The 13,784-nt window shown below is 50.7% G+C and overlaps 1 protein-coding gene across 4 annotated transcripts in view; it reads right to left on the bottom strand.

Moving 5' to 3' along the window:
* The window catches only part of EML6 (EMAP like 6), a 242,075-nt gene that overhangs the window by 14,234 nt on the left and 214,057 nt on the right, over nucleotides 1-13,784 (bottom strand). The window contains exons 28-32 of one of the 4 annotated variants that reach the window (XM_036262729.1): nucleotides 7,585-7,593; nucleotides 6,700-6,778; nucleotides 3,497-3,626; nucleotides 1,549-1,668; nucleotides 434-604 (exon numbers count right to left, since the gene is read on the bottom strand). In XM_036262729.1, coding sequence (XP_036118622.1) covers nucleotides 434-604; nucleotides 1,549-1,668; nucleotides 3,497-3,626; nucleotides 6,700-6,778; nucleotides 7,585-7,593 — 509 coding nt within the window. Of the gene's footprint in view, nucleotides 1-433; nucleotides 608-1,548; nucleotides 1,669-3,496; nucleotides 3,627-6,699; nucleotides 6,779-7,584; nucleotides 7,594-13,784 lie in introns of all 4 variants that reach the window. The other 3 variants (XM_036262728.1, XM_036262726.1, XM_036262727.1) reach the window with 3 other exon arrangements.

The raw sequence follows: 13,784 nt of genomic DNA, 5'->3' as shown, positions 1-13,784 counted from the left end.
ATGTGCACCTTGATTATAAGATGATTCCCCATTTCAAAAAAGTTAAAATGTAAAAAAAAAAAAATGTCTGACGCTGTCCCCGGTTCCTGTAATGAGATGCTGAGGTGACAAGGCTGAGCAGAATCCAGCAGCCACCAGGAGGAACGCTGAGGGGCGGAGGTTTGGGTCGGAACAGAAACGGAGGAGGCGGCTGCAGCACGGGGGAACTTTCCAGAAGCGCCCAAACCTTCCCTCCCCGGTGCAGCACGGCCCTGGCCAGCCCCCTCCCGGCCATGGGGTCTCTAAGGAGTGTCTCCAGGACCCCAGGAGCCCTGGGACCTGCTGACCAGCATCAGGGCCTCCGTGGGCTCTGCAGGGAGGCAGATCTAGGTTGGAGCCCGGCCCACGCCGCGAGCAGGTCTCCCGCGTGGACAGACAGCCCAGCTCGGTTTACCTTCCTGCCAGCGCCAGACAGTGATGGTGTGCTCGGGGTCCACGCCCACCGACACCAGCAGCTTTCCGGTGGCACTGAAGTTGATGTAGTTCACCCCCTTCGAGTGGAAGCACCGCAGCATGGAGAGGGTGTGCTTGGTCACGGCGTCCCAGACGTGGATGGAGGGCGTGGCTCCTGCGGGCGGGGGTGTGACAAGGAGCTCAGGCTGGAGCCGCGGAGCCCGACAACACTCACGTTCATCTCGAAGTCTTTCCAAGACAAGTGTCAGGGGCCTGACAGTTAGTTACTGGGCCTAAGAGACCTGCAGCCTGACCTGCCCAGAGGTGAGAGACAGCAGTGAACACCTGCTGTGCTTCGAGAGACAGACCAGGGCACTGTGCCCAGGGACCACTGTGGAGGGGTTCATGCAAAGGGGACCGACGAGGTCAGCAATTTGTGTCTGCGACTCTGCCGATACGATCAGCAAACATGAATCAGCAACAGGACTTTCTGAGCGATTCAAACCACTCGCGGTGGAACCGCCTCCCCCGGGGGTCTCTGCATTCGGTGGGCAATGGCAGTGAGGAAGCATCAGGGAAACAGCAGCTAAACTAAGTCCCGTTTGGACAGCGAAGCACTCAGCACCAGCCCCAGAACGTCTCGGATTAGGTCTGAAATGAGCATGGGGTCAGCGGAAACAGCAGGAAGATGGGTCTGTGAAGGCTACCTTTGAAATGACCACATCAGAAAACAACAGCACGCTTTTCACAGATGGGAACCCGCTCACATTTGTCCCTGGCAGTTTCCTAGGGAACAGATGCCCCGGGCACACATACTACAGTCTACCCTGGCCAAGTGCAACCACCAGGCTTCAGACAGGGGGTGGGGCTCTTGTGATAGCTGGGGCCTGAAACATTCTTCTCACAAGTCCACAGGGACGGGAGCCATCCATTTATTTGGAAATCACGCTATGGTCTGACTTTACGGTTCCTCAGAATCACTAATCACTGGATGGGTCAACCCAAGCAACATAGATACATTCAGGACTCAAAACTCAACAGCACCGTCAACAAGAAAGGGTGGGTGCCCGTGAGCCACCCCTCCCTCTCCCAGTGTTCCTGCTCCGCGGGGAGGACTCGGCTGCAGGATGCTCCTACCTATCTGGCTGGTGGCTACCACGTTTCTGTACTTGGGGTGCTGGTTCACCGTGAGGCAGAGGATGTCATCCGTGTGCTCCAGGTAGAAGCTCTGGCTCCCTGGGAGAGACGTGGAGAGTGAGCGGGGGACCCTGAAGACCTCGGGGCAACCCCACAGCTTCGTGTGGAGTCTTTGGAAATGACCTGTAAAATAAGAGCTTACACCCCAGACTCTCACTTCAGAATTATCCTTAGGGAGATAGGAGATCGCATTTTACACTGATGTGGTCTATTTGGGCATCTTATCTAATACACGTCCGCTCCAGTCAGTCCTGCCCGCTGTCTCGTGTGGTCCAGCACACAGTCCAAGTGCAGAGGCCTCCAGAGGCCACGGTGAGGAAGGTGAACGTCTCCTCCCCCCTGGGCCCAGGACTGATGGCTTCTCAACGTCTCCCTCTGAGCAGGGTGGGCGGAGGCTGGAGGTTATGCTTTACTGAGCAAAATGGCACCCTTACTCAATGGAACAGAAAAACACAGACAGTCCCTGACTCACGATGGTTTGACTTTACGGAAAGCAATACGCTTTCAGTAGAAACCACACTTGGATTTTAAACTCTGATGGCTTCCCGGGCTAGGAACACGCAGGACAATTCTCTGGTGATGCTGGGCCGGAGCAGCGACCCAGAGCTCCCAGCCAGGCCTGCGATCGGGGGGCAAACACTGCCACAGCGTATTCACTGTGTGGGATGATTCTGCCCAACTGTAGGTGGGCAAGAAATAAGTGTTTTGAGAACCTTTAAGGTAGACAGGCTCAGCTACAATGTTCAGTAGGTTATGGGTATTAAATGAATTTTCGTTTGACAATATTTTCAATTTACGATGAGTGTGTGAGGGCGCAACCCCATCATAAGTCAAGGAGCATCAATACTTAGGGAATCCCTTTTGGTGACCTTTATTTATCCAAGTGCCATGCCACTTGGGTGCCTGGATGGCATGCAAAGGGTGATGGTTCACCCCCAAAGCCCCAACTGGACATGCATCACAGGAAGTGGAAGGAAGGACAGGAAATACTTGGTCGTCCATTGCAGCAGACTGGTTTGCTCACAGAGTGGCCTCCGGAGAGCCACCCCTGCCTGAGAGTGAGGTGCGCGCCAGCACTGAAATGCAGGGAACGGTGCGTCGTTACTAAAGTGAGAATCTGTGGCTGGGAAACGGAGAACATACATCGGAACGCAAGGCTCTCTCCCCCAAAACCGTCAAGCCACTACGTGCTCAAAAGTGGTGCAAGAGCAAAAGTCTGTGCGCGAGCAACTACACAAATTAGGAAGGATGTAACAATTTGGAGGAAAAAAAAAAGGTTTTCAAATAGGAAGCAAATAAGGCAAAATATTAACATTTAAATCTGGTCATAAAGATATGGGTGTCTGTTACATTAAGTTCGGAATGCTTCTTTTTGCTTGCCGTGTGTCTCTGTTGAAACTATTTTTTAATTGAAGAGTCATCATGTATTAAAGGACATTTTGGGTATTTTTGAATGTTCTCATTCTCATTGTGAATCTAGCTAAACAGTCAAAACAAACACAACTTGAACACCTGAGCTGCCAAAATACTGGTCACTTAAAAATGAAAGAGAAGTTCCTCGCTGCCTTGTTCCCGGTCACCATCTGTAAGGACTTTCTCTATTCCCCACACCCTCCTTCTGGCTTCTCTCCATCGCTCTCAGGCCCGGGCGCTGTTAGGAACATGGACACCTCTCCTGACCACGACACCTCTAACTCCTCAGGCACGGCCCGAGCATTTCCTAGGACTGACGGACACCAGTCTGCAGTAGAGAGCAATGGTCTTAAAGGGAAGAGCATGCTTGAGCCTTGGGGCCTGGGAAGACTGGGAAGTGCACGAAAGGCTAAAGTGAAAGGCCGCAGCAGGCGGAGGCCTCCGGCCCAGTCACCTGTGGAGAGGTTCTGAACGACGCCAGCCGCTGCCGTGTGGAAGATGATGTCGGCACCGTCGTTCAGGTAATGCAGGTTATTGCGACAGTCGAATCCTCTGTAGCCAAACACGTGGTCGAGGGCCAGCTCCTACATTCCCACACAAAGACGAAAGCAGCCCTTAGAGGGACAAGCCCGCCCTGCAGGAACTCCATGGCCCGCGAACAGCCAAGCGCTCACTGGAAACATTCTGCTGCTCGATCAGCTGAGTGATCAAGTGCACTGGTGTTTGTCCAGCTGCTGGGCAAGCTAGGGCACAGGCTCCCACGTGGATTTCTAGCGACTTTTCTAAACAAACTAGGTTTGCTTCCCAGCTCCTCAGGTGAGCCCAGGTCTATGGATCTGATGCTCTGTAAAGGTTCCCGAGAAGTTCGGGGTCTGCACCCAGGCCCTCTCAGGTGAGCTGAACGGTGGCTCCGAGATGTGGCTGGCAGACCAGGATGCGGAGGCAAACACCACGCTGTTCTGTTCCTGGGTGCTTGCCCTACAAAGTTTCCACACAATTTGCATCCCCCTCCCCCAACAACTAGATACTGTTTTCCTTTTTTTTAAATCCTCACTCGAGGACATTTTTCCATTTTTTTGATCAGATAGAGTGGGAGGGAGAGAGAAGAGAGAGAGAGAGAAACATCGACGTGAAAGGGACACATCGAGTGGCTGGCACCCACACGACCAACCAGGGCCGGGGACAAACTGCAACTGAGGTACATGCCCTTAGCGGGAACCGAACCCGGGTCTCTCTGGACCGCAGGCCGACGCTCTAACCGCTGAGCCAAACTGGCCAGGGCTAGATACTGTTCTGAGTTTATAGTCTCTCTCTTCCTCCTGTCTTGTCCCTCATGACAAAGAGCAGTGGCTGATTCAGATCAGATGAGCTCTTAATCCAACTCGACATATACGTATTGTTGGCGGTGCCGCTGCGCCAGGCACCACGCTGGTTGGTGGGACACAGGATTAAGAACATGGAGTTCCTTTTCTCCAGGTTCTCTCATTCTGGCCTTTTCTTTCTCCAGAGCTCACCGATTGCAGACATCAGATTAATTCTCCTAAAATACCACGCCACCTCCATCCTCAACATCACGTGCTGCCTCTCACTGCCGATGGGAAAGCTGAGTTTCCTTACGTCGGTGCAATGAGCCCCTACGCACATCTCCTGTCCCCCAGTCAGGCTGACTTGTCTGTTTGGCTCACGTATCATGAGCTTTCCTATCTTTATGATTTTGCTTTTTAAAATCTCTCTCACCTCGCCCTGGCTGGTTTGGCTCAGCGGGTGGACCAATGATTCTGGCCAAGGGCATGTACCAAGGGCATGTACCCCGGCCCTGGTTGGGGTCATGCGGGAGGCAACCAGTCGATGTGTCCCTCTCACACTGTGTGGAGATAAATGGAAAAAAAATATATCCTCGGGTGAGGATTAAAAATAATAAATAAAATAAAATCTCCCTCACCTGGAATGCTCTTCTCCTTTTCGCTTACTGAGCGTCTGCCCAGCCCTCAGCCTCCCTGCACCCCCATCCCTCACCCCCAGGTGTTTTCCAGAACTGTGGGTATCATTATGTGATCCCCCGTCCCAGGGGACACTGGCAACCTGGGCCAGTCAGATGGGGTCTCCCAGGAATTCAGAACTGGGGACACTGGTAGGCCGGGCGGTTTGCTGGGCGGAGGAGACGTACACTCGGGTGCTGGGTGGCACCACAGTCTACCAGAGGGGTTTTAAAAGTCTGCAGAGAAAGAGGGACGACAGCAGACACACGCGGCCCTGTTGGGCAGAAAGGCACCATCTTGGCTCATGATGGTGCTTCAGCCCTGGATCTTGTCTTTCCTGAGGCTCGCTGCACTTCCTGACCTGGGCCGTCTTCCATGTTAGCCCCCCAGTGGACCCCCTTTCCCAAGAAAACTTTTTTTTTTTTTATCCTCACCCGAGGACATTTTTGCATTTTTTGTTCAGACAGAGCGGGAGGGAGAGAGAGGAAGAGAGAGAGAGAGAAACATCGATGTGAAAGGAACACATCGAGTGGCTGCCACCCGCACGACCAACCAGGGCCGGGGACAAACTGCAACCGAGGTACATGCCCTTAGCGGGAACCGAACCCGGGTCTCTCTGTACCGCAGGCCGACGCTCCAACCGCTGAGCCAAACCGGCCAGGGCCCCAATAAAACTTGAAGGTGGCTTTTTCTGACCTCGGTAAGTTCAGTCTAGTAGGGGAGACCGATGAGCAACAATCACTGGCAGCAGAGTATGTGACGGCTGTGGGGGTGCAGGAGGGTTCGGGGGAAGAGCATCTGGGGACACTGCGCAGAGAAGGCCCCAGAAAAGGGCTTGGAAGGCCCAGTGTGGGGGTGGGAGAAGGAGGAGCTTCCCATCAGAATGGAGCCGTCAGAATCAGGGGCTTGAAAGTCTGAGGCCGCTTCAGGACCAAGGAACGGGCTGGGGCTGGAGATTTAGGTTATGCTGGAGAACCACAGCGGAGCCTGAAAGGTAGTTCCTGGGGAAGTTCTGAAACCATTCACCTGAATCCCAGTGTGTGAGGTGGGAATCCCCTGGGTCTTAATGCGGGTGATGCGTGAAAAGCTGTATTTCAAAGAGCTGACCTGCGGGCAACAGGTGTGGCAGGGACAGGGAGTCTGAGGACACGAGCAACAGTGAGGGGGCCTCCGTCAGAAAACAGCAGGCGACAGAGCCGCGACCCTCATCTCAACAGCCGAGTTCACATCTGTCACCACTTACTGGCTTGGTGATCTTGGCCAGGGGACTAACACATCACGAACTTCCGTGAGCCGGCGTCCTCACTGGCAAAATGGAAACAATAAAAGTGCCTCCCTCCTAGGTTGAGGTATATATATAGCACTTCGCGGAGTACCTGGCACAGGGTCAGTGCTCAGACAACGGAAACAGCGAAGAAACTCAGGCTCTCCCATCTCTCTCCCTCCCCGAGTGGCACCAGGTATAAGGACCAGGAGCCACGTTGGAAGGACATGGGACGTTGTAGAGTTAGTCTGTCAGTGGCAGGGCGGAAGGAACGTGACCCAGTGGTACGGTTCTGGTCACTGGGACAGGAGACACAACGCTATGCAGAAGGGAGAGGGGCACGCAGATGGTGATGTCCACTAGGTGTCAGAACATCAATATCAGATTAAAAGCAAAATAGTTTAACCTCCTCACCTCAACCAGTTTCTTTTTTTTGGTGATATTGTTCTTCTGGAGTTTCTCGGGCTGGGGGGCCGCTCTGCTCACGGGTGGTCTGGAACAGAGAGTGGCCAGAGGAACAGTGTCGAACAAGGGGCAGCAAGCTTGTTGTCCGCGTGGCCGGAAGACCAGGGCCAGGCTCCTCCCCCCCCCTCAGAGGACCCTCCCCCCCAGCTTTGTTCTGTCTTGTCCCCCTTGTCTGCCTCCACCCCACCCCCCTGAAAAGTAGCTTCTGACATTTAGGGTCCTGCCTGACGGGGCCTTGATTCGCTGAAGCTGTGGTAGTCGGGAGCCAGGAACATCACATGAGCCAGAGGGCTGATTTTAAAGCCAAAGAGGACCCTAAGCATGAGAAGGTGGAGGCCCTGCTTTTTGAACCCACTGGCCATTTTCCAGACAGGAATGTGTCAAAACTGTTCAGAATTAGGTAGTGAGAAATCATAGCATGATGTGAAGTGGGACTTACAAGCCAGGCTTGGGAATGGCCCTGATGGCCACGTATTCAGGCCCTTCTCACTACACAAAAGGGCCAGTAGGAAGCATGGGATAAAAACCAGAGAACTCCCACTCTGCCCCGTCCCTCAGGGGCATGGTCTAGGTTCAACGGCTATCATCGTAGCAAAGGTTGCTTTTGGTTTTGGAGATCTGGGCCTCTAAATTTAATTAGTAGATTTTATAATGGGTAAACCCTCACGGATTCTCACATGCGTTGGCCAATCTTGGGTAACCAGGGGTTCCCTTAAATCGACTTGCTGGAGTTTAGGAAACCAGGGATGGGTAGGGGACACCAGCACCAGCGCCCCCCGCACCTTCCAAATCCATTAGCTATTGCTCTTGGGTGAGGTGAAGAGAAAGGATTACCTTGATCCCCTTGTAAGCAGCAAACAAAGCCAAGTGAGAAACTTAGTACAGTTCGGAGCTGCACTAGCAAGCACCTCATTCATGCACAAGCATTTTCCAAGTGCACAGACATTCCTGTGTGGCACAAACCATGCTTCCCGAGCATGCCAGCAAAGAACTAAAACAGAAATGAAAGAGTGCACCCGTCTGCAAACTCAGAAAGCTCATACCCCGGCGTCTCTGGGCAAACTCTGCACTAAGGCGCCTACAGAGTGGGGAGAAAAAAGGAAGCCTTGTCAACGCTTCCCACACACTCTCCGGACTCTGCGAATGCACCTGGCGACTCTGCTTACTTTAGAGTGTGCTGGGGACACACATGTTGTCAGAAAACAACCACGTCCCCTGGATGTCGCTGGGAGATATGCACAACGGGTGCTTTGTTTTCGAATCAAGTTCAGCTCATAATTTAGCCTAATAATCCCCAGTGTTTCTTGGTAGGGCAGCTTGCCTGCTGGAACGGCTTGCATTTTTGTGCTGGGGGAAAACAAGCTACCTTTATTTTCTCAGAAACTCTTCAATCGAAACATGTTACATAATCATAAGGGATCCCTGGGCCCAATGGCATTATCATCAACTCCAAAGAATGGGTAGAGGACACATTTCTGCCCAATGACAGCCCCGTCTGACTTCATCGCTGCAAATTGGGCAAAATTGGGGGGCCGGGACCTGCCAGTTCTTTCAATTCTACACTCCCTTCACATGCATGATTGCTTCCCAGGGCATCGGCTCTTTCTTCTGTTTTAGTGGGACTTTCCAATGAAATCCGTGGGTTTCTTCTTTCACCTAAGAAGGGGTAAGTGTATGACAAAGCAAGCCGGGCTGAGATGGGCGCAAGGGGACACCAGGGTGCAGCATGGCTCAGAAGGCAGGATTGGAGATTAACGCAGGGCTTGTCTTCGGGTGCACACAGTTTGTATAATATGTCGCATATTATACAGTGTATAGAGAGTATGCATACAAGCACAAACACTGTGTATTAATATATACACAGACTGTGTGTATATATATACACACGTAGAGGCAATCTGATGCTTTTTCACCTTGGTTTTCAGTTAAAAACTGAAAAGTAAAGCAATCTCAGAGTGTTTCTTTCGTATCTCACAAGCATATGTTTACAGCTGTATTGCTTCAAAACGGAAGATGAGGGGGGGCAAAAGGAAGAAACCTGCATGGTGGCAAAGTCAGCGGATTGTAAGTATAGACCCTTGGCGTGGTGGATTCTGCATGAACGCTTAGTGCTGGGTGCTCATCAAACACCCGGGCTTTTGGCAGAGTGCTGCGAATACTTACTTGACAATGCCCTGCCTCCAAAGGAAAGCAAGTTAAAACACAATACAAGCATTAACGGCGTCTTTCCAGGTGTCTATATACAGTGTTTGTAACATCAGACATGGGAGGGACGGCCAACAATTTCCTACGCAGCCAAGGGCTGGAGGTTTAGCATTTTCAGCAGAAACATCCTCCCAGGGTCAGAGTCCATTGGAAACGTGACTCTGAAAAGCTCTGCTGAGGGGGAAGAGTAGCGCGCACGAGAACATTCACTCACTGTTCAGTCCAACAGTCTTTCTAGCTGGGTACTTCCAGCTGGCACACAGGGTGGGACGCGAGGAGGTGGTGAGTGCCACTGGGGATCAGCAGGGAGCCTCAGAAAGGTTAAGAGCTGGCCAGTGGGTGAGGGGGTGGGGATTGGAAGTGGAAGAAACAGAGACACAAAGGGATCTCCTAGGGGCAAGGAGGGCTTTGAAACACCCAGGGAGACAAAGGAGCAAGAGAGCTTCCATTGGGCAAGAAATTTAAAGAGGGAACCTGGCAAGAGAGCAAATGAATTGGATAATCAGGAGAGAGGATGATGGACGGGCTTGAGCTTGGAGAGCAGGAGAGAAGCTTTGGCAAGGAAGAGAGGGTGGGGACAGGAAGCCCAAGGAGAGGTCTGTGAACTCAGGCACGTGACAGGGTGTTAAGTAAGGAGGTGGCCCTGTTGCTGCCCAGTGCTGGGGGCGCGGGCTGCCGAAGGCCCTCCGCACCTGTGTGTAGAGTCACTCCCTCGTGCCTGCCTGTCCCCTGTGGAAACGACGCGTTTCTGTGGGCAGGGGAGGTCAGTCTCTGCTGTAACCTCATTGTCCAGCAGCTGGACTGCAGAAGAGAAAGCTCAGGCCCACCTGAGATGTGTGCAATGCTCCCTGACAGGCTCTCGCCCCACAAAAGGCCCCCAAGCGTGGCCAGCGCCTGGGTGCCTGTTCCTCCCGCCTGCTCCCGGGGTGCTGGGTTGGCAGGGCACAGGATGACTTGAGTTGTGCAGAGAGAGTTCAGAGCCAAGGGTCTTAGGGAAGCTTCTGAAATGACCGGGGAGGAGATGAAAACCAGTTGCAGCCTGACAGTCAGCTGGGGAGTCGGGCCAGAAATCCAGTGAGAAACAAAATGATCCCAAGCAGCTTCTGTACAGAGGGGTGTGGGTGTGGAGGAACTCCCTACAACTAGCCAGAAATGCAAGTTTGGAATTGTTTTTAGTGTTGTTAATCAGACGATGTTCAAAGTGTCATTGGAGGAAATGTAGCTATATTCCAAAATGTGCTATAAAATGCTCCAAGAGTTTTCAAAATGTCTTAAGAAACCAAGCTACTCTTGATCCTGCCTTCCAGTGGAAACCATTGAGAATTGTCCACAAGCAAGATCTGTCGCCCCGTAGATGGGCTTCAGGGGCTCAGCAAATCCCTGGCACCCATACCACATTGTGTTTGCACGTGTGCATCTTTCTAGGGGCAGGGGCCATGTTTTAATCAGATTGTCACAGATGTCTGCGGAGAGAGAGAACCAATGCTCTAGGATATATCCAGGTTTAGGAAAAGTCTCCAACGCCTTGGGGGTGGGGGACTCTCTATTATCAAAACAAAAGGAATTAGATTCTGGTAAGTGTATTCTGTCTTCCAGAACCATCTGTAGAGCTGTTCAGGGAAGGGAGTCGAGAAGGAGAACTATGGGTAACCTGAGAGCGGGCCATCTTAAAAATGCTCCTGACTAAAGCCTACAACACAACCTTAAAAGATAGGGATATAGTCCCAAACGTGGCCATTTTAGCTGAATATCAATCTGTTTAGGTAAAAAAAAAAAAAAATGAGGGCATAAAGGATGGAGTGCTGGGGACTACGAGCAAGGTGGGCAGACTATTAAAAAGGCCACTGCAATAACCCAAGGGAGGGATGATGAAGATCTTGACTAATGTGGTGGTCATGGTGAAGGAAACAAGTGCGTGTTTAAAGAAATACTGGTGCAGCAGACTTCGAGGACTTTGTGACTGATGAGCAATCCCACTGGAACACCAGTTTTCTGCTTGGGTGTCTGGGTGGACAGTGGCACCGCTGACTGACCAGGAGAAGATTTATGAGGAAAGACGAGGACTTCAGCTTTGGTGGGTCGAGTTTGGACATCTATGGGTTGGCTATACTAGCTGGAAGTTCAACTGAGATGTGGGACAGAGAGATTTAGCACCTTGGGAATCATCACCCAGTGGGTAGAATATATGAGATTCATCAGGGAGAGGGTTCAGGGTACAGAGAGAGGGTGACCAAAGGATCAAATGCTGAGGACCAACAGCATGAGAGGCTGGAAGAGGAAGCAGAGATGGGACACTGAGAAGGACTGTTTGGAGAGGCAGGAAGAGGGCCAGGAGACATTGTTTCCAAAAGGTAAATGAGAGAAGAATGTCTATAACTTCACTGTCCAGTATGGTAGCCACTGGCCACGTGTGTCTACTGAGCACCTGACTTGTGGTCAGTCCTAATGAAGATGTACTAAAACTGGAATACACACCAGGTTTGGAAGGCCCAGTAAAAGCAATTTAAAACATAATACAAAACAGCTCATCAATGATTTTATAGTGACTACATGTTGAAATAACTTTTTATATATTGGATTAAATAAAATATATTGTTAAAATTATTTCACCATCTCAACTTTTTTAACATGGCTACTCAAACAAAAATCACTTACATGGCTTGCATTATATTTCTAGTGGACAATGCTACTGTAGAAGAAACAGTTCTTCCTTTTAACAAGACAAAGATAGAAGAGAGTCAATTGGATTTGGGAATTAGGAAGTCACCAGGTCAGCAGAATGACAGGGACAAACGACAGATGGAAGGGCTAGAGAGTGAAGGAGAGACTTGGTAAAGCCGGGATGAGAAGGGAAAGGGAGATAAGGGGAAGATGGGAAAATATGTTTAGGTGCATAAAATAAGTCACATGCCCTGGCTGGTTTGGCTCAGCGGTTGGAGTGACGGCCCGTGGACCAATATATCACAGGTTCGATTCCAGTCAAGGGCAGGAACCTTGGTTGCGGTTCATCCCTGGCCCTGGTAGGGGTCTTGTGGGAGGCAACCAGTCGATGTGTTTCTCTCACATCAATGTTTCTCTCTTTCTCCCTTTCTCTCCCTCCCTCCCACTCTATCTGAGGATAAATAGAAAAATATCCTCAGGTGAGGATTGAAAAATAAATAAATAAAATAACGTAAGTCAAGGATTTGTTTTTTTCCTTGAAGAGAGCTGGGTGGGGTGGGAGAGACCGGAATGTGTTTCTTGGCTGTGGACATGGATCCAGCTAAGGGGGAGTGATGTAGGAGACATGACGAAGGAGCCTGGAGGACAGGAGGCTGAAGTCCCAGCACCAGCGGAGGGACCCGCCTTCCACGGGAGGAGGGATGCACTTCCTCTGAGAAGAGAAGAAAGGAGGTGAATGGTCTGCATGGGTGGAAGATGAGAAGCGAGATGGAGGAGAGAGAAACAACTACCAAGGTAGAGCATGCCCACTGGCTTCTGTTTTCTCAGTGAAGGAGATTAGGAAAGCCATCTGCCAGGAGTGGAGGGGGTAGGGTTTGGGCAGAAGGTTGAGGAGGGGGCAAAAATCTGTCTGACTGCTAAGAGGGTGGCAAAGGGGGCCAACCAAAGGCAAGACAGAAAATGAACAAGCAGCGAAGAGGGCAGCATAGACTGGTGAGGGCACACTGCACCGATGTCCCTGTCAGGTCAGAAGAGTGAAGAGGTAGGTTGTAGGAGAACTGTAGAGGTGAAGGGCCAAGAGGACTGGAAGAGCGGCATTTAGGTGGACAAAAAATAAGGCCAGGAGGGAGCTGATGAACCTAGAAACAAATGGAGGTATCTAGGCACTGGCTGTCATAATGAGGATGAAGATTAGGTATCTTGAGAATAAGAAATATAAAGGAGAGAAGGTTAAGTCACTGAGGAAGAGAGGCACTATGGTAACAATGTATGTAACCTATAGCATGGCAGGAGGTCGACCAGTTGACTAGCTGAACTCCTCAGAGATAAGAAATCGATAAATGAGAGAAAGGGAGGGTGGAAGACAGCAGAGCATAACATCAAAGGATTAGGTGGGGCTGGATAAAAAGCATGCCAATATACTCTAAACACACCTATGAAAAGCACCCTGATCCGCCACACCTTATGCCCAGTAATATTTCAATAGGCACAAAATGCTTCTGCAAACACCTCCTCAGTAGAAAGGGTCAGGGTAAACAACCCCAGTAACATTCATTCCCTCAAACTGGGGATCTGAGAGATGCTTGGAACCTGTGTTAAAATAATCGGACCCAACTCTGCCACTGTCTTTTAAGAGATGTTCCCTCTTCACAGAAAAGCGCTTACCTATTTGTGATGCGATCTCCATGAGTGAGTGGGTTTGGGTCAACGGATTAGACTATAGGAATGTGATTTCCTAGATGTATTAATAATATTTAGAAAACATTTATAGCGCTCTACCTCTGGATTTTTTGGCCTGCCACATTCTTTGTGATAAAAGCAAGCAAACTCTCCTCTAAGAAAGTACCTGTGAGTACCAAGACTGTCCTTCCCTGATGATTGTCTTGTCCCTTGATCTACAGGGTGACTGCTAAAGAGAGTCTATGGTCTGCCCAGACAGTGAAACAGGAATTTCCTGTGGAATCAGCCATTCCTTGGACGGTTGTATTTCAACTTGCCAGAAAGAACTGTTTTGTTTACGAAATCCCCGTGTGCCTAGAACAGTGCTTGCCATGTAGTACTCACTGCATGATGCTTTCTTGAATAGCAATATGACCAGAAAAATAAAAAATAGTAATAACTCTGGGGAAAAAAAGCAAGCAAACTATTCTCTACTGTATGGCAGGTTT

This window comes from Molossus molossus, unplaced genomic scaffold, assembly GCF_014108415.1.
Source record: "Molossus molossus isolate mMolMol1 unplaced genomic scaffold, mMolMol1.p scaffold_m16_p_15, whole genome shotgun sequence".
NCBI classification, from domain to species: Eukaryota; Metazoa; Chordata; class Mammalia; order Chiroptera; family Molossidae; genus Molossus; species Molossus molossus.
Note: the sequence above shows the minus strand (reverse complement) of the source record. Positions and strands in the feature narration are given on the sequence as shown.